The sequence below is a fragment of the Microtus ochrogaster genome, chromosome 16 (genome assembly GCF_000317375.1).
Source record: "Microtus ochrogaster isolate Prairie Vole_2 chromosome 16, MicOch1.0, whole genome shotgun sequence".
Lineage (NCBI taxonomy): Eukaryota > Metazoa > Chordata > Mammalia > Rodentia > Cricetidae > Microtus > Microtus ochrogaster.
The window spans coordinates 30484973-30509525 of NC_022018.1; the positions used below are offsets into that span (position 1 = coordinate 30484973).

General features: G+C 41.8%; 1 protein-coding gene across 4 annotated transcripts in view; it reads left to right on the top strand.

Annotated features, from left to right (window-relative positions):
- Positions 1-5801: 5801 nt before the first annotated feature.
- Slc17a2 (solute carrier family 17 member 2) overlaps positions 5802-24553 on the top strand; it is a 21850-nt gene continuing 3098 nt past the window's right edge. Inside the window, exons 1-12 of one of the 4 annotated variants that reach the window (XM_005354956.1) lie at positions 5802-6139; positions 11058-11165; positions 13098-13309; positions 16406-16639; positions 16745-16832; positions 18150-18236; positions 19305-19423; positions 19533-19694; positions 20146-20278; positions 20364-20511; positions 21262-21352; positions 22738-22899. In XM_005354956.1, the coding sequence (XP_005355013.1) occupies positions 11138-11165; positions 13098-13309; positions 16406-16639; positions 16745-16832; positions 18150-18236; positions 19305-19423; positions 19533-19694; positions 20146-20278; positions 20364-20511; positions 21262-21352; positions 22738-22872 (1437 nt within the window). In that variant the 5' untranslated portion in view covers positions 5802-6139; positions 11058-11137 and the 3' untranslated portion in view covers positions 22873-22899. Of the gene's footprint in view, positions 6140-6310; positions 6391-11057; positions 11166-13097; positions 13310-16405; positions 16640-16744; positions 16833-18149; positions 18237-19304; positions 19424-19532; positions 19695-20145; positions 20279-20363; positions 20512-21261; positions 21387-22737; positions 23173-24553 lie in introns of those variants that run through there. The other 3 variants (XM_013349071.2, XM_005354955.1, XM_013349070.1) reach the window with 3 other exon arrangements.

The following is a 24553-nucleotide window of genomic DNA, read 5'->3' on the forward strand; positions in this document are numbered from 1 at the left end:
CCTGAAGATCCTCTAATTGATTTCCATAATGGCTGTACAAGTTTACACCCCTACCAGCTATATAAGAGATGAGTGTTCCCCTTCTCCCACATCCTTGTCAGCACGAGCTGTCATTTGTTTAATTGATCTTGGCTGTTGTGCCTGGTATAAGATGAAATCTCAAAGAAGTTTTGATTTGCATTTCCCTGATTATGAAAGATACTGATTTTGTTTTTCAACCATTTGTGAGACAGAATTTTAAACTGGAGCTGTATCTTAATAGCTCCAACCAAAAGGAATAACACAATAGAAACTTGAAGTAAAACTGATGCTGTAAAGGCTTTACAAACAAACTCTCTTAGGACAAACTAAGTTACATAAGTATTACTTAGCTAATGAATGCTGCCTCTGATATACTGGGAGATAAGCAGTGCACAGGTCTGCTAGAAACTACAGGAAAGAAAATCTTGTGCCACAACTGAAGTTCAGGGTTGTTGTTAGGGTATTTGAGAAAACGTGATGCTTGTTCATCAAGATTGACCCCCACTTAGGCTCCATTCCCTTAACAAAAGGCAAAAAGCCTAACTTAGAACCAGCCATGAGGCCCATCCCCATAGCAAAGAACATGCCTCTAACGGGCATCTCAAGAGGGGCTGTGCAGGGTGACAATCATTAAATTAAGTCCTGGTCTGCTGCTAAGTCCCCTGTGCTCCTGTCGGGAGGAATCAATTTAGCCAGGTGGGCAAGAAGGACCTGGGCAGCAACTGTACAGGAAACAAACAACAATGGCATATATCAGAAATAATTCTGGCAGTATCTTTGTTGTGCAAACATCCTATCTGTCCAAATCAACAAACTTGTAGCCTCCCATCTCTGTTTAAATTGTTCCAAGTGTAACCTGGGACTGGGACCTCATGGAGGTTTAAAGATAACAGTGTATGTGGACCGTGCAGGCCCAAAGTCCGTAGAAGTTGGTAAAATTTTGTTTGAGGCTGATTCCCTTTTGTGTGTCAGCCAGAGCCAGTTGCATGCATTCTTAAGGAGCCTTTTCCTTTGTCAGTCTGTGAGTGGGGGGAGTTCTCCCGGGGAAGGCATGTTAACTCTGGAACAGTGTCCGGCAGACACCACTGAGCACACCGCACACTGAAGCAGAAAGACAACCGAGACATCAGCAGGGAGAGTCATAGAATTTAGCCCAACGCTGGCTCCTGAGCAAAGAGTAACAACAGCCAAGTAAGGACGAGGACAAAGCCACGGAAAACATTACCAAGGCTCCACCCAAGGCTTTTCTTTCTGTGAGTGAGGAAAGGCATCTGTTACTTGCTTACCAGCTATCGGAAGGGGGAAATAAATTGAGATTACTATAGACTAAGATCTCTAAGGTCACCAAAAATGACCTCAGATTCACAGTTATTCCAGGGGGGGATTCATTTAGCAAGAAAGCACTAATCATTTCTAGAAGTTTAGGCCATGAGAACTTTGGCTGTACCCTTCATCCCTGTGATCTGGCCTGCAGCACACTGGAAAAGCTGTGAGTGATTGTATCTCATCACTGCAGGCAGGAATGTCTGCTCGGCTTTGCCCGGTCTTACATCTCAAGCTCTTCCCTCAACATCGTCAGTCCCAAATGTCAGGAAGAGACAAGAGAAAGCCAAGCCAGGGTGAGGTCCACTAAGGAAAAAGCAGCTCTCTGACTTGAATGCCATGGCCGTGAGAGATAGTTAAAAGTTGTCATGGAGAAATAACACAAGAAAAAGCTTTTCGTTCAGACAACATAAGGATCAATGGAGAGACAGCACAGACAGTGAAATGGAGCAAAAGAGAAGCCAGAGTCACCTTTGTCTCCTGCCCAGGATATTCGGTACACTCATGGCTACACTCATGACTTAAGAAATCAATGTGCTTGGTTCCACAAAAGTTTTGGCTACTAGTCTTTCAACTATTGCTCTTCTCTGCATGAGGACCCACCCATCAGCGCCATTCAGATCTCTCTGTCTATTGCCTCTGACTCTCAGATTCATTTTGCCGCTTGTCTTTGCTTGCATGCTGAGTATGTTCTTCCAATTACTCCTCCACTGTCCTAAAATGGTGCTCTTTCCCACAGAGTCATCCCATCAGCCCTCAGAACTTAGAATCACCTTTTGTTGCTTAGTCTTCTAATCGAAGGAGAAAGTTACTTTACTAGTTCCCAAGGTAACCAGTAATTGCCTAATGTAATCATATAGAAATGGACACAGAGAGAGAGAGAGAGAGAGAGAGAGAGAGAGAGAGAGAGAGAGAGAGAGAAGGAGGGAGGGAGAGAGTCTTTGGGGGAAACATTAAGAAAAATTTTAGACCTTTTATACGCATTTATTGTATTTATTTACTACGTTGCTTTACTTATTTAAAATACATTGTATTAGCAGGGCATAGTTGGCACATGCTTGTAATTCTAGCATTCCAGATACTGAGGCAAGAGGATCACTACTTTAAAAACAGGTTGGTGCACAAACAAAAAAGACCCAAAAAAGAATATATTATATTTATGTACGTAAAAGCATCAAATCCACATGATAGATGGGACCCATCCCTCCTTTGCTGGGGTGAGGCTGTCCCGTGTCTCCCTTACATGTGTCACTCACTCTGTCTTCTTTGGGAACTTTAGGCTAACTCTATCATGCCCTTTTGTTTTCCTTTCTTTTAATCCAGTAGCCACGGAATTGTTTTTTCAGTGGTTTATTTATTTAGAGAGGGTTAATATTTCATGATATTAAGGGCTTTCCATCAAAGAACACAGTATTCGGTTCTTGTCTTAGTTACTTTTCTATGCTCTGCTAAAACATGTGCCCAAGGCAAATGGAGAAGAAATGGTTTATTTGTGTTTACAGTTCAGTAGGGTTAAGGTCTATAGTAGGGGACAACATGGCAGCTGGCAGCAGAGATGGTCACTAGAGCTGGGGGCTGAGAGCTTAAGTCTCAAACTCCAGCATTGGAAGTGACATAGGATCTGATACTCAAACCTGGCCCCCAGTGCCATGCTTTCTCCATTAATGTCATACTTCCTAAGCCTCCCCACTGGGGATCAGGCATTCAAATCTCTGACATCTATCATTCAGTCGGCCACAGTTCTATTTAGACAGATTTTGCCTTACGTCCTTTAATAATGTATTGTTGTTGCTGACTCATACTGTTTGAGTAATTACTGTTCAAGTAAGTCATTACTTGTTCACATAACTGTTGCGAATTTTACAGTTTTTGTCACGGGAAACATTACAGCATTTTTCTATTTGTCTTCTGGAAAATCTATTTCTACTATTGGGAACAAACAATCAATTTACTGAAAAGAATGATCAAGTTTCAAGTCAGCTTACCAAATTCCCTTGATGGTTTTGCAGCTTACTCCTCAGTCATGAGAAACCATACCAACCTTCCATGACTTTGCCCAGGACGGTCCTTCCCCCATGGTATTCATTCAGCCTATGAAACCAGCCACGGCCCCACCTCCTCCGAGAAGCCTTCCTCGGACACTTCTGTGTTGGCAGGGGTCCTTGTTTGCTCTTTCCTACTATCTTGTGCAAGATTCTGTGGCTTGCGTTCATTGCCCTTCATCGTAGGTGTCTGTCTGTGTACAGCTCCACTCAGTGGACTTTGGGCTCTGTAGCTCATGGGCATTAAACAAATTGATATTCTCAGAAAGTGAGCGTCATGCCTAGAACATACCAAATGTAAAAAGAATTGAGAAGCATTTTAGTTAAACTGCTTTAACTGGGGACAATTGTCAACAACAATCTAGCGACACATACGTGTTTAAGACTTGACCAATTCTGTTCTATCATTCTTGTTGTTTATGAATGTAATACATTCATAAATTACAAATACAGATGTAATATAGTCAAGGTTTTGCTAGTATTGGGTACTAAGTTGGGGGCATCCTGCACTCCACTACTGATCTATATCCCTAGATTTCACTATGTAGCTCTGAACTCATAAGCCTTCTGCCTTAGTCTCCTAAAATCTAAATTGTCTAAATGTGAACCACACTGAGTTTGTCACGTGAAAATCACAGTGTGAGTAAGAAGTTTGAGCCAGCTCAAAAGACCTTGATTCTTTTTCACTGTGAATGTAACTCAAGAAGTCATTCTTCCCATAAGCTACTGTTTACTGAGCGCAGTGCTTTATTCTGTTCAGGCTGCTGCAGCACAGCTCTGGAGCGAGTGCCACCCTGCAGACACTCGCAGGGCTGAGAGAAACACATTTTGGAGTAGGGACTTCTAGAACTGAGGAGACAAGCATAGATTACTTTAAGTACCCCAAGTTTGTAAGTGATCTATAAATACAGTACTAATAGGCAATTATGGCAGCTGGGGAGATGGTGTTGTGTAGCAATATCCTGCCAGATGAACATCCATCTTGAGGGAAGCTCCTTAAGATCACAGGGAAGTGAAGCATTCCATACTGTAGGGGGCCTCCTTAAATTCAGGAAGTAAACAACTCAAAGACTTCAGGAAGTCCCTGAAACTTACCAGATACATTAGGTCCCACTCTCATATTATGTGTGTATGTATCTATGTATGTATGTATATGTATATACATATACACACACATACACACACATACATATTCAGACAAGATAAGAAGATAAGCCTGGAAGAAGCTCTGGCCAGCTGAGACACCTGTGCAGTGAACTCCAAGTTTCTAGTTTCTGTGAGCTGTCAGCCATGCTGGTGTCAGCCTCTGATGGTACAGCTCTTAAAAGCAACCCCTTCACCTCTACTTCTGTAAGTAACCCCAATAAAGCTCTGTCGTTTGGACTTCGGTGGGCTCCTTTCTTTGGTCCGTTGTTTGTTCCCCATCTCAGCGAGCAGATCTTTTTCCGTGTCTCCCTCAGGAAGAAGTGTCACACAATAGATGGCTCAGCAGTTAAAAGCACACACTGCTCTTCTGGAGGACCTGAATTTGTTTTCCAGAACCCTCATGGGGGGTGGATCTGTCACAGGTACCTGTAACTTCAACTCCAGGGGTTTTCAGGCCTTCTTACATACTCAGACACACGCTATACATGCACACAAGCACACACACATACATCAATAAAAATAAGAAGGTTAATATAGTTTAAAATTTTTAAAAAATAGTTTTAAAAAATCAATAGAGACCACTCAGACTGGCTAAGGGGCTCTTTTGGGGAGCTATGATGATAAGATTAGGGTCAGAAGCTCAGCGAGGGTGACCAAAGGTAGAGAGGGCAGGTTCTCACCTTGTTTTAGGATGTCCAAGAGGCAAACTAGAAAGACCTGCTACCATCCACATCCAAGAACCTAAAAGGCACAAAACAAACCCTGGAGTCAGGAGCCAAGAAAAAGCACCTCAGGGGGACACAGAGAAAAAGGAGGGCAGAAACAGGGACATTCTCAAAGCCACAGTTCACACTGATTCCCTGCGGGCGCCAGAGGCAGGAGGACAGTCCAGCTGATACCTTGGCAAGAAAAATCTCACTAAGGCTGTCTACCTGTTAACAGAGATTTCATCTCGTTTGTCCAAGAACTCGGCATTATGAACATTTCAAGCCTAGTTTCTTAATGCAAAAGCCAGTTCCAACAGGTGGAGTGCTTTGTCTGTGGACGCAGGAACCGCTCCTGCTTCCCACCCCGCCTCTCAGTTAAACGGCTTGTTGACTGAATGACTGTGTACGCACTTCAAAGCAGAAAAACATAGTGACATCTTTGAAGTATTCACTAGATCAGTGAGAACTTGAAAGTGAAGTTAAAAATTAAGCGGCCAAACCAATTGCAGACTCCCTGTCCTGAGGGTATGGGGTCAAACCTGGCGGTGTCCCATTCCCACGTGACTCACTATGGTTCGTGAAGGGAAGGAGAAAAGGAACGCCCTCTTTTCCCAAGTTAGTTTTCTAGTCTAGGGCTTCAAATACTAGTTTAATGGTGAAGGTAAGTGTGTTTCTTCTTTTAAACAGGATGCTAACTACTAAACTAGGAGAGATGCATTCATTAATTTTAGGAGCACTCAAAGACACACCAACGGCAGCCTGAGGATCTCCATTTGGAAATGGTGTCCAGTTCCAAAGTGAAGAAGAGGCTTTCTTCCAAAATAACCATCCAACCCAGACCCTAAGGCTGGAGAGGCCATTGATGCTGAGGTAGTCAGTGGTCACTAACCAGAGGAACGCGTGAGTATTGGCTGGGGTATGTGGATGAGTTAGTTCACTTGGCTTTGACTGTAGAATGAAAACAAAAAATGAACTGACAAGGTTTAGATTTGGGACTGTGTTTAGTCTTTTCCGGGTTCAATATACTTAATCTTGGCTTTCCAGAGAATGAGACTGACAAAAATCTTATTCAAGATGAAGATCCAGACACCTGGAATGCTTCTAGAAGGCTTGCTGTCTTGTACAATCAAGAGGTCCCCAGAGAGACTGTGGTGGGTGCCTGCTGTTCATGGGTGGGAACCATAGCAGAAAAGATTCAATGAGGATCCCTCTCTCATCCTACCCAGAGGGAATCCTGATTCGGAAGCGCAGCTCCAAACTGGGAAGAGGGACCAAGTTGTGAGCCCTTGTGGACAGCGCTACAGTTGAAGTGTGCTTGGTTTTTTGGCGTAACACTGACTTCTAGAATTTTTCACTTTGGTCCTAGGACATTTTTTTTTCTTTTTGCCATGATTTAACTTATGAATGCATTGTCTGAGTAATGTAATAACACATGGGATGGCTCATTTTGTTTCAGTCCCTCAGAAAAGTAGAGAGCAAACGAGGACTTCATTTTGCCTAACGCTCTGAGGATTGCTTTCCTCGTGTTCTTTGAGGTTTGTGGCAAGATAAGCACTCTCTTCATCCATGTTGTAGATTCCAAGGCAGAAGAACTCACATTTTAAAAAAGTTTAAAACCAACCAAACGTTTTATCAAAATGCTTTTATTTGCTATATGCCTGTATTTGTTTGTGGGTCTAGATGGTCTAACACGGTCTGAGAGGGGACATAGTGGCTGTTACTAATGTTGTTAATACTAGTGACATTTGACAATGTAGAACTCCTTGCAGTGAGTGACCCAGGCACACCTCATATTTTGTTTTCACGCAAACAGTCCCATGAAGGAATACTGTCCCCTCTTTCCCTCTGAAATAAGGCTCTGAGTTTATGAAACTTGTTATGGTTTGCGCAGAGTGGGAACTCGGGCTCTGAACTGCTGGCTCCTGATATTTGAACAATATGCAACATTTGCTCTGAGTAAACCAGGAGACGGGGCTAACAGAGTTATGTAAGGCAAGCAGATTGTTAGGGAAAATCAAAGAGTATTAGAAACACCACTGCAACAAAATGATGAGTTCTAGACTAAGAACTAGGATGAAGCCCTTATGCAACCACAATGTCTATAGTCCCATTCCCCCTGAAACAAAACCCTATATGCATAATCATAATGTCTATATTTTCCTTTGCCCCTAAATACAACCCATACTGTCATAAACCTTTTTAAACACAAATTTTACTTGAACTTAATTTCACTTCAGTGTTTATGGGTCTACTTGCAACCTTGTCATTACTATCATTTCCTGAATGGTTTCCATGGTACCAGTTGTTTACAGCTAGAATGATTGACTGTCTTTCAATCGCACTAACGACTTGTAACTTTGTAAACCCTAGTGATTGTTTTAGAAGCATTACTTCATTATTATTATTATTATAGATATTATATTATATATTCATTATATATTCGAATATATTATATCAATATATTTCATTATTTTGTCATAGAAAGACTACAGTTTGGGAAGGCCAATTTTTATGTTTGTCTTAGGAAAAAGAAACACTAGACAGCAAAACAACAGAAAATTATTAAAACAAAATTCAAAGTAATACTTGAAGGCAATAGAAGCCACGTGTGCCCGCCTGGGTGGTGGAATGTAGCTCAGAGGCAGGGTGCTTGACAGGCACACATGGTCCTAGGGGCAATCCTTGGGGAAACAAAAGGCTGTACGACTCTTCATTCCTCTTCCTTTTAGGCTTAGACTGAAACCATGGTCAGAACAGTTTATAATACAGTTCCACTAACAGAAAAGGCAAGAGAAAATTGGATTGTGTTTCTTTAGTATTCAAATCAAAGTTCAGCTTAAACTTTATCATCAAATGCTCTATGGGGGTAATGGTTAAAACTTTGAAGACTTCAGAATGAAGCTTGTAAATCGTTTTTGTAAGCTTAATTAGAATGTTAAGAAAATGACAGGACAAGGAGGCTGGCCTCTGAAGGGCCAGGTGCTGGCCCTGTGAGCTATAAGGAGGAGACAACTTTCCAATCTTCTGCGCAGCTTCCTCGCCAGAGACGTGCGCATCTTCAGCAGAAGACCCGAGTCTTTGCCTCTAGCACTGTGTACAGAGCAGCAGATGAATCCTGGTGTCATCCAGACGCTAGTGAGACTTGGAAGCCTTTCAGGCCAGAGCAGCCAGCCAGCATCAGCCCTGGTGCTCATCTGTTCTTCATAGCAGTTGAGCCTAGATGTGGGTCCATTGTAATAAAGTTTCAGTTAATCCCAGCTCTGAAATAGGAGGATCAGAAGTTCAAGGTCAACCTGGTCTACATAGTGGACTCTGTCTCAGAAAAGAAAAAAAAATCTCAAAATGGAGATGTCTAAAAGTTATTTGTAAGTAAACTTTGTTTCTTCAGTAGAGAAGTAGGGAGGGCATCAAGCAGGACCATGATGCTTCCTGGTCAGACAGCCTAGTCTGATCTGCAAACCCAGGTATTGGTGATATATTCTTTTTTTTTAAATATTTATTTATTTATTTATTTATTTATTTATTTATTTATTTATTATGTATACAATATTCTGTCTGTGTGTATGCCTGCAGGCTGGAAGAGGGCACCAGACCTCATTACAGATGGTTGTGAGCCACCATGTGGTTGCCGGGAATTGAACTCAGGACCTTTGGAAGAGCAGGCAATGCTCTTAACCACTGAGCCATCTCTCCAGCCCCTGGTGATACATTCTAACTCAAAAAACAAGATGGAAAGTTTTTGAAGAATGATATGGGAGTCTGACCTCTAGCACCCTTACACACATGCACAAAACCTGAACATACATGAACACACACACTTGCACATGCAAATAAAAATCATTCATATGAGAAATAATGAATAATACAGTTAAAGTAACTCCCAGAGTCTGCTCTTTGGGAACATCCATGGTTCCATTTGTATAATTTGTTTTCTGTGTATGTACATTACACGTTATCCTGCTTACACTCTATGAGTACAAGTATTTCTCCGGTATTATCTCAATAGATTTTTTTCTGTTTTATTTATTTTTTTTTTGAGGCAGGGTTTCGGCGTAGCTTTGGAGCCTATCTTGAAACTCACTTTGTACACCAGGCTGGCCTTGAACTCACAGAGATCCACCTGCCCCTGCCTCCCAAGTGCTGGGATTAAAGGTGTGCGCCACCACCACCCAGCTAATATATTTAAAAGCATTGTTTTAACAGAGTTCATGAAAGGAAGTTCTTAGAACTGACCCTCTGAACTGTGTCTCCAAAATTTTGCTGTTATAAAAAATATTCCAATGAATATTTTTGGATAAAATTCTTCATCAATGTCTTCTATTATGGCCCTCTGTCCTAAGGTCACAGATTATTAGAATCTTTAAGAGTGTGGGGTTCAGAAAGTATAAAATCCTGAATTATGAAACACAAATATGATGCAAGTGGTTTTAACAATCATTGAAGATACAGCCTAAAATGGATATAATTTACAAGATTCTTAGAATGTGGATTTTTCTGTAAAAGAAGCAAATGAATAATATCCCTCTCAAAGACATACAAATGCTGAATTAAACATGCCCAAATTTGGGGCCATAAATTTTATTTGCTTTTCAATGTAGCTAAATTCATTTATGATTACAGCAAAAGTCCCCTGTTTAACATAATTTTATAAATGTTTTAAAGATATTACCAGCTCTCCAAGCTTGTTCCAGGACAGGCACCAAAACTATAGAGAAACCTTGTCTCGAAAATAAACAAACAAAAGGATATTGTCATCTCAATAAAATGCTCATTTTATTTAAAGAGTATTTTTAAGTTCCTTTTTAAAATCGTTTTTATTGAGCTATATATTTTTTTCTGTTCCCTTCCCATAAAGAATATTTTAATCATGGAAGGGAAGTCAAGCTTGAAGCAGCTGCTCATATTACGTTAGTCAGAAGGGAGTGATGCATGCATGCTAGAGCTCAACTTTCTGTTACCACTCTTATGCAGTCCAGGGTCCCCTGTCTAGGGAATGGTGCCACCCACGTTGGATGAAACTTCTCATCTCATTAACATAATCAAGATACTCTCACATGAGGCTACCCATAGGTCCATCTTCCCAGGTGATTCTAGATTCTACAAATTGGCAATTAGCGCTAACCATCACAGCCTGGGAAGGTCATGCAGCGTCTTCAAAGAAGATGCCACAGAACATAATGCTTGTCCAGAGGGAACAAGAAAATGGTCAGGATGAGAGTAAAGGCTGCTCTGGAACCTTCATCTTCAGCTCTTGAACTGAACGGTCCTTTTTGTGGTAGGCTATAAGTAGTGATGCTTCCTAGCATTGCATGGGATCTCTGAGGTTTGATAAAGCCTTTGTGGCTTCCTTCTTTCAGTTTTTATAGCACCATACAGACAGCAAATGTATTCAAGAGATGAAAACATGGGTGACTAGAGAATTTAAACAATTTGCTTCAAGGATTTGCAGTCAGATTTCCTGATAATAACACAGTCTACTGAAAGCATAGTCAGAATCTAAGAGTCAGAAAGAAAAACAAATGCACAACAAATGCCCACCTCTTCCTGATCCCTAGAGGAGGCAGCATTGGCAAGAGGAGGCCGTGTGTCATTTCTTTTTTTTTTAATTTTTTATGATTTATTTATCTTTATTTTATGTGCATTGGTGTGAAGGTGTCAGATCCCCTGGAACTGGGTTTTCAGACAGTTGTGAGCTGTCATGTAGGTGCTGGGAATTGAACCGGGGTCCTCTGGAAGAGCAGTCAGTCAGTGCTCTTAACCGCTGAGCCATTTCTCCAGCCCCCCGTGTGTCATTTCTTGCATGATATTCTTCTCATAGGTCAAAGCCTGTCGTGGTGACAGTGATTCGGAGCAGTGGAGAACTCCACCAGAGTGCACACCATTTCCCCAAGAAGCAAAATGAATGAGAAGTCAACCACCAGGAAAGGTAAGGCCACTGTCCTTGTTTGCAGGTTGTATAGAAGACTCGGTGCCTGGCTCCAGATCCTTCACCCTCGCCTGCTGTCCTCTCCCTGCCTTTCCCTATACTGCTTAGTGAACTTCTGATCCCATTTCAGCCTCTTGGGGGCTGGGATTAAATGAAACAGACCAAGCCTCCATCTCAAACTGTCACCTTCTACCTTACTGTTAGGAGACACTGTGGATTAATCTGGCAGAAATTGAACCAAATGATCAATAAATCCTGTATGTAAGGAGTGCAATGAGTTTTGAGCAAGCGATAAAGCAAATTATCAATTTAGGGACAGATTCCTGCGGAAAACACTTGCCAAAAGGCTGGCCACTTCCTCTGAGCTTGGAAACTCAAATTGATATTGACATAATTCATTTGTAGTTCTACCCCTCAGGCTACTTGGAGATTTCATCCATGTATTTTTCTGTTTCTTCATAGACTCCGTTTGTGTCCCACAACTCTGTTTTCCAAATATGCAGGGGGAAAAAAGCCTAACCCGTCAGTCACATGGAACTCCCCCTAATATGGGCCCATTGTTTTATTTTATTGGAAATAAATATATAATATCAGTACATACACTATATATACATATGTTAGAAATATGCTGAATGTGTAAATATATACATGTGTGTTATACAGACAGTGAATACTACTCTATATCATTTCACCTATAAGTTTAGCAAAATTGTTTCTGCATATTTGTCTGAGAAGCTGAAGAACCATGAAGGCAGGGTCTAGTAACACGCAGGGGAAGAGGAGTCAATAGAGTGTTCGGCGTACTGTGAAGCATCGGCTCTCAACTGGGCATGGTGGTGAACAAACATCTGCAGTCCCAGATGTTCCAGGTGTCCCTTGAGCCTACGAGCTCCAGGCTAGCTTGGGTAACAAACTATAAGACCTTGTCTCAAGGAAAAGAGGAAGCAGAGAACTGGGATAACGAGGGAGAGTGTTCAGAATGGGAAAGGAGATTATTTCTCTGAGAGTTCAAAGGAGAGTCCTCAGACAGGGAAGTAGTATCTCTGAAAGGAAGCAGTCAATGTGTGATCTCTATAAGAAATGAACGTGCTAAATAAGACGAAGCACTCATTTGTAACTCCCTGCCATGCAGGAAGTTGGCATTCGTGGTTGGCTCTGCCTTGTTTCCCCAGTCTCTTATTTTGGAGCAGTGTAGCATGAGACCCTTGCATTAAGGTTTTCCCTTTACTCATCATCTGTCTCTAAAAGAAGGCCATATTTGCATGATTCCAAACTCATCACATTCTAGTAAAGCTAGCAAAACAATATGGCAATGGGGTTTGGAGGCAATATTATTTTGGTGAAAAGGGGTCATCTGGATTAGCTGGGTCTGATGACAACGATCTGTAGTTCCGGTATCATGGAAGGCTGAGGCAGGAGAGACTGCAAGTTCAAGACCTTCATGGCCTTCATGGGTTACAAAGTAAATCCAAAGCCAATCTGGGCAACTTAAGGAGACCAGTCTCAAAAGCATTCTAAAAAATGCCAGGGGGTGAAATTCAGTGGTAGATTGTTTGCCTGATAAGCACATGAAAAGCCAGGATTTAATCTCCATTATAAGAAAGGAAGGAAGGAAGGAAGGAAGAAAGGAAGGAAGGAAGGAAGGAAGAAAGGAAGGAAGGAAAGAAGGAAGGAAGGAAGGAAGGAAGGAAGGAAGGAAGGAAGGAAAGAAGGAAGGAGAGAAAGGAAGGAAGGAAAGAAGGAAGGAAGGAAGGAAGGAAGGAAGGAAGGAAGGAAGGAAAGAAGGAAGGAAGGAAGGAAGGAAGACAAAAAGAACAACGAATAAAGCAGCTGTTGAGTCATGTGACCGGAGTTCTCCCAGACTTAACTGCGGAGGAAATGCAAACAGCAGAGTGCTTTAGGGTGCTCACCGTGTAACCCTGTGCCACCTAGATTCAGGTTTCTGCTCCTTGCGCTATGGGCTGGCTCTCATCATGCACTTCTCCAACTTCACCATGATAACGCAGCGTGTGAGTCTGAGCATTGCCATCATCGCCATGGTGAACAGCACCCAACATCAGGACCCAGCTAATGTATCCACGGACAGCCCTTTGACCGACCCTCTCAGTAACTGGAGCAGAAGCATCAAGGACTTCAGCGCGCGGGTGAGTGCGGTAGAGAGAAGGTTCTTAGATGAGAGAAAGTAGCAGTGACGAAAAGGAAGAACCTGGATGGGAGGTTTCAGTCTTAGCTCTGCTGGGTGTGGAATTCAGCTGTAAACTGCAAGAACTGAAATTATTTTTGAGGCCTTGCTTGATGGTATGATAGTAATAATAGTTCTTTGAAGTAATATTATAGACAAGTTGTAAGAAAATGTTAGCAATTTAAAAATAGAACAAATAAGCTACTTGGGTATCTTCAGAGAAAAACTAGTTACTCCCTAGGGAAACCCTTCTGTGTTATCCAATTCTATCTGAGTCCCTGCAGCTTTCATCATTTTTAGCTATTTATAGCTCTTCAAATTCCATATGAAGAGAAGTAATGCTTATGATTCTAGTCCTGTGGAGAATCAGTCTCCCCTCTTCTCCAGTCAGCAGCTCCCCTACTGTGGCTGAATAAGGCAGCTTGTCATCTACTTAAATTCCATTTCAGCTTAAACATATGTGGTTCTTTTTCTTCTCTTTTTCACAAGCTGCCACATTTTTCTTTTACCATTTTCTTCATTAACCAATGAGTTAAACAATCCCTCTATCACCCGTTCATCCTGTCTATATAAGAGCCATAAAGATACCCTATTTTTGCAAGCATCCTTTATCCCCTCACTTCCTACACATTCCTAATGTCATCCCTATAATTCATGTCTTATAATTGTTTTATATTTCACCTACCCATTCACACTCCTGGGTTCGGGGACTCAGGGCACCTTCAAGCTAATTGACAAGTGTCTGGACACACTGTGCTCCGCCAGAGCCTGGTCCTCCTCCTCAGAACACACCCATCCATAAATGGTCCAGAAAAGTCTCTGCTCCAAGCCAGCCCTGTCACTGTCAGTATGGGAGCACTTTATATCCCAGATGCCGTAAGCCCAGTTTCCTTTCTTCCTTGTTGTCTTTACACAAATCGCAAGCATCCTTCAAAAGATGGCTCAAGATTGTTCCCTCTCTTGAACCTTCCCAAACTATTTTCCCTTCCTCAAATTTTCTGTTCTAGCCGGGCGGTGGTGGCGCACGCCTTTAATCCCAGCACTTGGGAGGCAGAGGCAGGAGGATCTCTGTGAGTTCGAGACCAGCCTGGTCTACAAGAGCTAGTTCCAGGACAGGCTCCAAAACCACAGAGAAACCCTGTCTCGAAAAACAAAAAAAAACAAAACAAAAAAAAAAAATTCTGTCCTATTTATGTTCATCCCCAAATGTTAATTCTAGTATGAATCATACTCTGAATTATAATAATCCTCTTTCTTTCTTTCCTTCCTTCCTTCTTTCCTTCTTTTTTTCTTTCTTTCTTTCTTTCTTTCTTTCTTTCTTTCTTCCTTCCTTCCTTCCTTCCTTCCTTCCTTCCTTTCTTTCTTTCTTTGAAACAGGGCCCCTGTCTATAGCTCTGGTTGTCCTACTACTTGTTATATAGACCAGGCTGGCCTCGAACTTACAAAAATCTGCCTTCCTCTGCCTCCCTAGTGCTGGGATTAAAGGCATGTTCCACCAACTCCTGGCTGGTAAGAATTATCATAAGTGAATAAAGTATTTCTTATATTACACTCTTTGGTGATGTAATTTATAACCTGATTTCAGATCTAGCTATTCAGAGACTATCAAAATTAAGTATTGGCCTATGTCAGAATTTATTCACTCATAATGTATACCTTAGTGACTTGGCTCTTCCAGTCAGATGGTCCATAACTAAACTTCATTTTTTTTTCAATCAGGGGTTGATAAGAAATCAGCAAAATTGTATTCACTTTATTCAATGAGAGCCAGTGGTACTCAGGTTTTAAAGGAAGTTCTTGAATAAAACAGGGCATCCTGCTGTGGTTGGTTCCTGTTTCCATCCTCTCACCTCTGTAACTGGTCATCTCGTTTTTTTTTTTTTTTTTTATTTTATTCTTTCATGAATCCTGGTTCTTCTTAGTGTTTTTTTTTAATTTTTTATTTATTTATTAAAGATTTCCGTCTCTTCTCCGCCACCGCCTCCCATTTCACTCCCCCTCCCCCAAACAAGTCCCCCTTCCTCCTCAGCCCGAAGAGCAATCAGGGTTCCCTGCCCTGTGGGAAATCCAAGGACCACCCACCTCCATCCAGGTCTAGTAAGGTGAGCATCCAAACTGCCTAGGCTCCCACAAAGCCAGTACGTGCAGTAGGATCAGAAACCCATTGCCATTGTTCTTGAGTTCTCAGTAGTCCTCATTGTCCACTATGTTCAGCAAGTCCGGTTTTATCCCAGGCTTTCTCAGACCCAGGCCAGCTGGCCTTGGTGAGTTCCCCATAGAACATCCCCATTGTCTCAGTGTGTGGGTGCAACCCTTGCGGTCCTGAGTTCCTTGCCCATGCTCTCTCTCCATCTGCTCCTGATTTGGACCTTGAGAATTATGTCCGGTGCTCCATTGTGGGTCTCTGTTCCCGTCTTTCATCGCCTGATGAAGGTTAATATTCAGGAGGATGCCTATATGTTTTTCTTTGTGTTCTCCTTATTTAGCTTCTCTAGGATCACTAATTGTAGGCTCAATGTCCTTTGTTTATGGCTAGAAATGGTCATCTTTTTCTTAAAGATTTGTTTTTTTTCTGGGTGTGGGCCTGTGTCACTATGTATGTATGTATGTATGTCCTCCACCTATGTGCCTGGCATCTACAGATGCCAAAAGAACATCAGATCAACTGGAACTTAAGTTAACTGTTGTGAGCCACCACATGGGCTCTGGAAACTCAGTCTGAGTCTTCTGCAGGAGCAGTTCATACCGTTAACACTTAAGACATCTCTTCAGCTCAACCCCACAATTGTGTATCTTCCTCTCCTTTTTTTCTTATGTTTAAAACTTTCCTTTTCTAAAGGAAACAAATTGGGGCTAGAGTTGATTATTTGTAAAACAATCAAACAAAAATCATAAGTTAGGTAAAATTTTGAGAGAGGAAAAAAAACCTAAACCAAAATAACTATTGTTATGATAGAATCTCTGGGATACCAAACAACTGTGAGCATAAAGTGGATTTTTAAATCAGGATGTCTTAGCAGAGAGGGTTCCCCTTCTCACCTTTTTCCTTTTTTTCCAGGCTGCTGTTTATCAGTGGAGCCCAGAGACTCAGGGCATCATCTTTAGTTCTATCAGCTATGGAATCATACTGACTCTAATACCAAGTGGATATTTAGCAGGGATATTTGGAGCAAAGCAGATCCTTGGTGCTGGCTTGCTCATCTCGTCCCTGCTCACGCTGTTTACTCCACTGGCTGCTGACTTTGGGGTGATTTTGGTCATCATCATTCGCACAGTCCAGGGGATGGCCCAGGTATCCAGATGTTTTATCAGACTGACAGACTGAGTGGGATACAGAGTCCCAAAATCAAAAACAAACAAACAAACAAAAGCATGATCTTAATGACTTTTCTTGCAGGGAATGGCGTGGACTGGTCAGTTTACAATTTGGGCAAAGTGGGCTCCTCCGCTTGAACGCAGCAAGCTCACCAGCATTGCTGGCTCAGGTGAGGGTGCATAACACACTAAGGAATTTCGATTTGGTCACACTGGTATTGAGGAGGCATTGAAGAATCATGGAATGCACCACTCCTATTTATTAATGCCAATTACTACATTATAATGTTCTTGGGGGAGACTTCAGAGCAGCTTGTAGACCTGAGAACACGTATGTGAAGAATAGAGCTGAGATCCTATCAACACCTCACTCATGTGTCCAGCACAAGCCAAATCCTGTTCTCTGTTCCCTCCTGTTTGCTTCGCCATCAGCGTCGTCACTACTTCCTCTAGGTCAAACTTCCCACAGCTAATCTTCCTTCTCTGGCTGGATTTCTTTTCTTTGTATCAACGTTGATTTATCTTTTGTACTGTTGAGGCAATAGTTTAGTCTTCCAATTACTATTAATATAACTTTTTCTGCTCCTATTGCCCATTATAATTTTATTATCATATTTACGTTCTACATCACTTTTCAAATTAAAGACATACAATGGTGTCATGAAATCAATTTAGTGGCATCAAAGCCTGGGATTTAACATGAAAATTTACAGAGAGGATAGTATAGGGTGGGAGAATAGAATAGAATAGAATAGATTGGATTGCATTCATATTGCACAGGTGACTATTAGCTAATGAAACCTTTCTGGGGTTTGTATGTGTGATTGTATGTTCAAGTGTTTATGTACACTAGGTATATGTAATATTGCTATGTTAAATGCATTTTCTACCTTGAAATGCAGAGTCTGTAAACACAAGCTGTAATTGTCGTTCGGTTTTGTTTATTTGGTTGTTATTTATTTGACACAAGTTTTAGTAGACAGCCATAGCCGGCCTGGTACTCTAAATGTAGGCTGGAGTGGCCTCAAATTTGGGTTACTCCTCTTTCCTGAGACTCCTGATTCCTGGAATTACAGGTATGTGCCACCACACCAGGCTGTTGCTGTCAGCATTGACCCCAGGTTCCAGTTGTAATCTAGTTGGAATACATTTGTGAGAGTAAATTTTCCTCATGATTTGCTTTCAGATTAGGCTAAAATCTCATTGAAGGTAGGGACTGTACCTTTTTAATTTTGGTAAGTTGTACTTGGCAAAGAGTTTCTATGTCAAACGGAATAGTTAGAGTTGGTCACACTGCTATTAAGGGGCCACTGAAGTAAACTATTGCTTATTACAATACTCTTTATTTCATGTGATGTTGGGAGAGTCTTGTGAACAAGAGTGAACCTCACCCAGCAACTCCAAATCAGCTACCTCACTGTGAGGACAGCGTCCACGTTCTAGCCATTGCTATTTCCATAGCTGATTTTTCTCCGTCTTCTCTTTAGGGGCAGCATTTGGGTCCTTCATCATCCTCTGTGTGGGGGGATTAATCTCACAGGCATTGGGCTGGCCTTTTATCTTCTATATCTTTGGTGAGTCATTGTCTCTTAAATCATAATTTAACTTTAAGTCATACTTCTATTTTTCAGTCATTGATTTTAAGACATACATTACTCGTACCCTCCCAGTGTTTTTTGTTAGGTGGAAAATGATGAAGAATATTGAGGATTGGTAACTTTCTTAACATAGTTCATGTGTCTTAGTCTCACACCTTCCCAGTGGTTTGGACAATCCACGTGCACAGGGCAGATGAGGTCATTCTTCACATTCCAGCTTCTGAGAAATCAGTTATAATGCCTATCCTGCCTTCCACACACACCTTCCCAGTATCTCTACCACCATATGCAGTGCCTGGCCTTGGGACTCTGTGCAGTTAAGACATCAGAGCTGGTTGAGTGCACCTTCAGTTTGGGAGGGATTTAAAAAACATTAGTCCCCCAAATCATTTAACATACAGTATTTTGAAATGACAAAAATCCCAATAAGTAGACAACTTTCTGCAGTTTGTTCTTTTGTTTTAGCCCTATGCTATTGTTCAACACATCCCTGGCGTGAGGCGCCTGCTCACTAACGATGTTAATCCCAGTCATTTTGTTTCATATATGTTAACCAGGCATGGAAGAGCTTCTCTTCCTGGGACTTCACAAGGGATTTATAGTTTGAATACAAATTGCAATCTCTTGCAAACATATTAGAAATAATTCTGTGCTACAATGGCTGACTTTATGGCCAGTAGTTTCATGTGTGCATAACTACCTTTCCCTTCAGTCCTGACCATGCAAACCAAAACAAGACGATGACATGTGCACTCAGAAATTGCTGTTAGGACCACATGAGTTTAAACACTGGATCCCCAAGCCTCAGCTGTGCTGTGATTTATTCATGCCCACATTATCTCCAAGATTCTGGACAAAAAGCAACTCTCTGTTTGAGAGTTGGCATCTAAAATGGTTCAGTTAATGCGTTCTGTAGGGTGGAAAAGAAGATAAGGGAAATTCAGGTTTATATGGTAGAATAATCCTAAGTTGATATTTCAGACAAGACCCTATTCTTCCAAAATATAAATCTACCATGAAAGTAACTTCATTCCTACTTCCCAGGTAGCATTGGCTGTGTCTGCTGTGTCTTGTGGTTCACAGTGATTTACGATGACCCCATGAATCACCCATGCATAAGTGTGAGGGAAAAGGAACATATCACATCCTCTCTGGCTCAGCAGGTACACTACACCCTCTCCTTCCAACCCGTGGGTCATGCAGAGGTCTGCAGAGCACTGTTCGTAGGAACATCATCTATCTTAACGCCGATGTTGGTTGATGTTTTTTCAGTCTAGTTCTCCCAGAAGATCCATCCCCATCAAGGCAATGGTCAGATGCCTGCCACTGTGGGCCATTTTCATGGGGTTTTTCAGTCATTTCTGGTTGTGCACCATAATCTTAACATACCTACCGACATACATCAGTACAGTGCTCCACGTTAACATCAGAGATGTGAGTACACTCCTCTCCTGTGACCCTGACAATAGTGACTGTGGTGCTATGCTGTCTGTTATATTCCAGTGGATAGAATCATTTAACTTTCACAATGACGGTGGCAGAGACAATGTCATGATTCCCATTCCACAGCAGTGGAATTGGACCCTCGGAGGTGAGATAATTTGCTTTGGGTTATGTGACTACCGCATGGCGGAGCTGCTGTGCACTGGGTTCTTAATCGCCATGGTCTTTTGCTACTCGCACTGGTTCAGAAGTTTTTCCCAGAAATTTACATAGCTTTTCTCAGGAGTTGGCTGTCCTAAGACAGCACTCTTTCAGTGGGACAAAGGTGTTAGTTTCCCTCAAACAACTTGGAGTGGTGGAGGTTAGGCGGAGATGGTCTGTGTGATAAATGCTGGTGCCTCGCACTGCTCTGTGATGTTCTGTGTCCATTTCCTTCTTTCAGAGTGGGGTTCTGTCCTCCCTGCCTTTTATTGCTGCCTCAAGCTGTACAATTTTAGGAGGTCAGATGGCAGATTTCCTTCTGTCCAGGAATCTTCTCAGCTTAATCAAAGTTCGAAAACTCTTTTCATCCCTGGGTAAGGATAGGTGTGTGGATTCAGGTAACCAATCCCTTCCTTTGTGGGATTTGAGAAGCTTCTTGACTGTGTCCTTCTTCTCCAGGGCTCCTTCTTCCGTCACTCTGTGCTGTGGCTCTGCCCTTTGTGACTTCTAGCTACATAGCAACTATTGTTTTGCTGATACTCATTCCGGGAACCAGCAATTTCTGTGACTCGGGGTTCATCATCAACACTCTAGATGTTGCCCCCAGGTAAGGGCTTGTCTGTTGCCTTTATCAGACCTCCCGAGTGCTGGTAGATCTCAGCCAACAATGCCACTGTGCAAAGCCTGTCTGTTGCTGACACGCCCTAAATCAAAGCGGAATGACAGATAACTAGAAATGTTGGTTCACAGCCATGGCCATGTGTCTCATTCCTGGCTAGATAAAAGTTTTTCAAGTTTCCTGATAAGAGATTAGACTGTGTGTTTTGGGAAAAGGCCACAGACATCTGTTTTGGAAATATTCAGGGTTTTTATCCTATCAGCCACCAGACATGGACTACTCACCATGAACCAGACCTATGCTAACACATACTCATAAATCAATGTATGTCATCATCACAAGTACATTAGGTGGATCCTAGTATGCCCTTCTAATTCAGGGAGAGGAGATAAGGTATAGCAAAGGATATACAATATATGTCTGCGATCACACAAGGACAGAACCAGGACCTGAGGAAGAGAGTAGCCTCTGTCCGCATCCTGTCTCTTATACAAACTGCCTTCTGCACCGAGCAGTGTGACGGAAACACTCAGCTCCCACAGAGATTCTGTCTCTGGTTATTCTATTGATTCAGTGGACAGATAATTTCAGAGCTGGTAAATAGATGTCTCTTTGGACGTCTTTTGTCATAAAAACTGCGCTAATCCAAGTGACCTAACCGTTAAAAAATGTGTTTCACGAACGTTCAAGTGCTACAGGTGTCCCAGTGATTTCTACATAAAATCTTCTCCTCCACAGATACGCGAGCTTCCTCATGGGCATCTCCAGGGGATTTGGGCTCACTGCAGGAATCATCTCTTCCACCACCACCGGATTCCTCATCAGTCAGGTTGGGCATGTTATTGAACATCTGCAATTGGCAGGTATTGTTTTAGGCGTTGAAAATACACACTGTGTTCTCAAGGATGGTAGGGTTGGCCGTGGGAAACAAGCATGGATTTGAACACTCAGTTTATGAACACCTCTAAGGTCAGGCAGAGCCTGGCACGCCATGCTTCCCAGGGAAAGAAAAATAAAAGCTGAATATTTCAAAAGGGATAGGCATCCACTTTGTGAAAATGAACTGTTTGAGTGCAAATGGTAGTTTTTCTATGACTTCCTGGAGGTGGAAAGAGTGAGGGGCAAGAGTGAGTGACAGATCAGCAACTAAAGACCGGGCTCACAGCCACATAGACGAGAGAGAGGTCTTCACGATGGTGAGAATGGGTAAGATATGTTGAGAATTAGTAAGTGGTGGAGACAAAAGGAAGGAAGAGGGAGATCATGAGGAGCCCAATCCGATTAATTATAAATGTTGTTTTTTTTTCAAGCTAGGGTTTCTCTGTAGCTTTTGGAGCCTGTCCTGGAACTAGCTCTTGTAGACCAGGCTGGCCTCCAACTCACAGAGATCCGCCTGCCTCTGCCTCCCCAGTGCTGGGATTAAAGGCATGCACCACCACCGCTTGGCTTATAAACAATTTTTAACCTCATAAAAGGAAAAACCAAGCATCCCAGGGTCAGTTTAAGGACGTTAAACTGTAGAGAGAAGAGAATGGCCGTGAGAATTCAGGGAGCACGGGGTGGGAGGTTTGCTCCAAACCTGCAGGTTGGACTTGTGAGCAAGAGGGACAGCAGAAATAGAAGAGTCTTGCTAAGATGGAAGAGTATCAACCTGAGAAGCAATTTTTTTTTCTTTTGCTTTTAGTTCAGCTAGATGACCTAGATTCCAGGCTAATTTCTGAGGAAATTTATAAGAGTCCACTATGATGATAATGCCACCAATGAACCATGATTGGCCTGGCAGGAAGGCTTCTCAAATAGGTCAGGTGTAGCTCATGCTGCATTAAAAGGTCCTTGTAGGGAGCTGAGCTGGTGGGACTCAACAGCCAAAAAACTAAACAAACAAGAAGGGTAGGTCTTCATGATGCATTTCAGTCACAACTGAAAACTTTCTTAACTGTTGAAATTCAGATTACTGGAAAAATATCAATATTGTTTCATTTGTTTTTGTTTGAAGAAATAGCTACCACAAAATAGGATCCAATATGCTTTTTTGAGTCATTTGGTTCCCAACAGTTTCATGACCCCTGTTGGCTGAGAAGATGCTAAGTACATGCTGTATTTGCCCCCTAAATTTTTTGTGATTAGTATTGCAATATACAAAGGCGAGGGTTTGTACAATTGGTGGTGAATGAATTTATAACATTAATAGTTATTGTGTTTTTCTGTGTTCAGGATTCTGAATCAGGATGGAGGAACGTGTTTTTCCTGTCTGCTGCTGTCAACATGTTTGGTCTGGTCTTTTACCTTATATTTGGACAAGCAGAAATCCAAAACTGGGCCAAAGAAAAGACTCTGACCCGCCTCTGAGGATGCTGGATTGGAGACCTAAATGAAGTACTGAGCCTTAACTTCCTAACATATTTTGCTTATCACCATTTTTCTTTGTACTCATGACCATAGACACAGCACTTCTCTACCCTGGTTAGGTGCTAGCTTCAAAATCATATGCCCAGGCTGCATTATTCAGAGTGAGTTAGTCTGGGGTGGAACCCAGGTACCACAACATTTTAGACTCCCCAGGATCTTTCCCAACATGCAGCTGTGGTTGATAATTGGTAGAGGAATTTTCAGGCAATCGTAGTCACCTTTGAATTTTCTTCTTTGGAGCATACTAGACAGAACAGAATTTAAATCTGTAATCACAGAATTAACTTTGTCTTTTTTATAATACTCCATGAAACATGGGTGTCTATGTAGCTAATTGCTGTTAAAATAAAGATGCTTAGGTTAAACAGGGTGTGTCAAAATTATCTAGAATCGAATGAATTCTACAGGTGGAACAATATTTATGAATTCTAGCTAATTCCTTGGAGATTATTACCAGAAAATGCTAGGAAAATGATAAGAGTCAATGAATGAAGCTAAAATTGAATACAGGAAGAGAGCTAACAAAATTGGAAGGCTTATCACATGAGAAGAACAGATGGACACCCCAAAACACTGAGAGAGTTTAGTCACATGGTAAATAATAGGAGGAGGAAATAGAAACACCTTAAAGCTAATGGGTAACTTCTACCAAGGAAGAAATTATCAAAGATAAAGTAATCTGGAGAGAGGCATGGGAAGAAATTGTAACAAGAGAAGTTCATCCTGAGGGTAGAGGGAGTCCATGACCTCCATAATCTTGCAAATAATCATCTTCAACTGCAGTGGTAACTGACTTTGTATCTTACTTTGTAAAATATGCTCTCTAAGGTCCCTCCGTAGGATACCTCATTCTGTCATTCTGTTTTTGCCTTAATTTCCATTGAAAAAAAATAGTATCTTTAAAATCATGTTCTGAATTCCAATACAACCACAGGACTAGAACCTTAGATGAATTCATCAGGGGAAGAGAATCTTCTTATCAGGTCAGGGTTAGAACCAAAAGGAAACCTTAAGCAGATGTAGGATACCAGCTGGTGTCGACTCCTGCAGCTGATGTTGAGATGGTAGCATATTGGCTCTGCTTTCCAAATATTTATCACACACAGAGAAGGCGTCTGTAGGAGAAGCACGGAAAGAGAGATGACATAATGAATTGCTACATTATGTATGGGGGAGAGAGAGAGCTCTGGAAGGAACGGATAAACGAAGGGAGAGGGGAAGGGAGGAAAAAGAGAGAGAGTTAGAGAGACTCCAATAGAAAAAATGGACACATGACAGGATTCAAAGAAGAGAATTCTCCCCTAAGTGTCCTACTAAGAACTAAAAACGAAAAAAAAATCCTCTTATTCCAGCTTCCACCCCACCTCCCAGTCCATTTATGACTATATTTTCTATTTCTTCTTCCTTAGGAAACCCTTCCCTCTGAATCCTGTACTCAAACCCAGCTTCGTGGTTATAGGTGTGTGTGTGTGTGTGTGTGTGTGTGTGTGTGTGTGTGTGGTATGTGTAATATATATATATATGTGTGTGTGTGTGTGTGTGGTATGTGTAATATATATGTGTGTGTGTGTGTGTGTGTGTGGTATGTGTAATATATATATGTGTGTGTGTGTGTGGTATG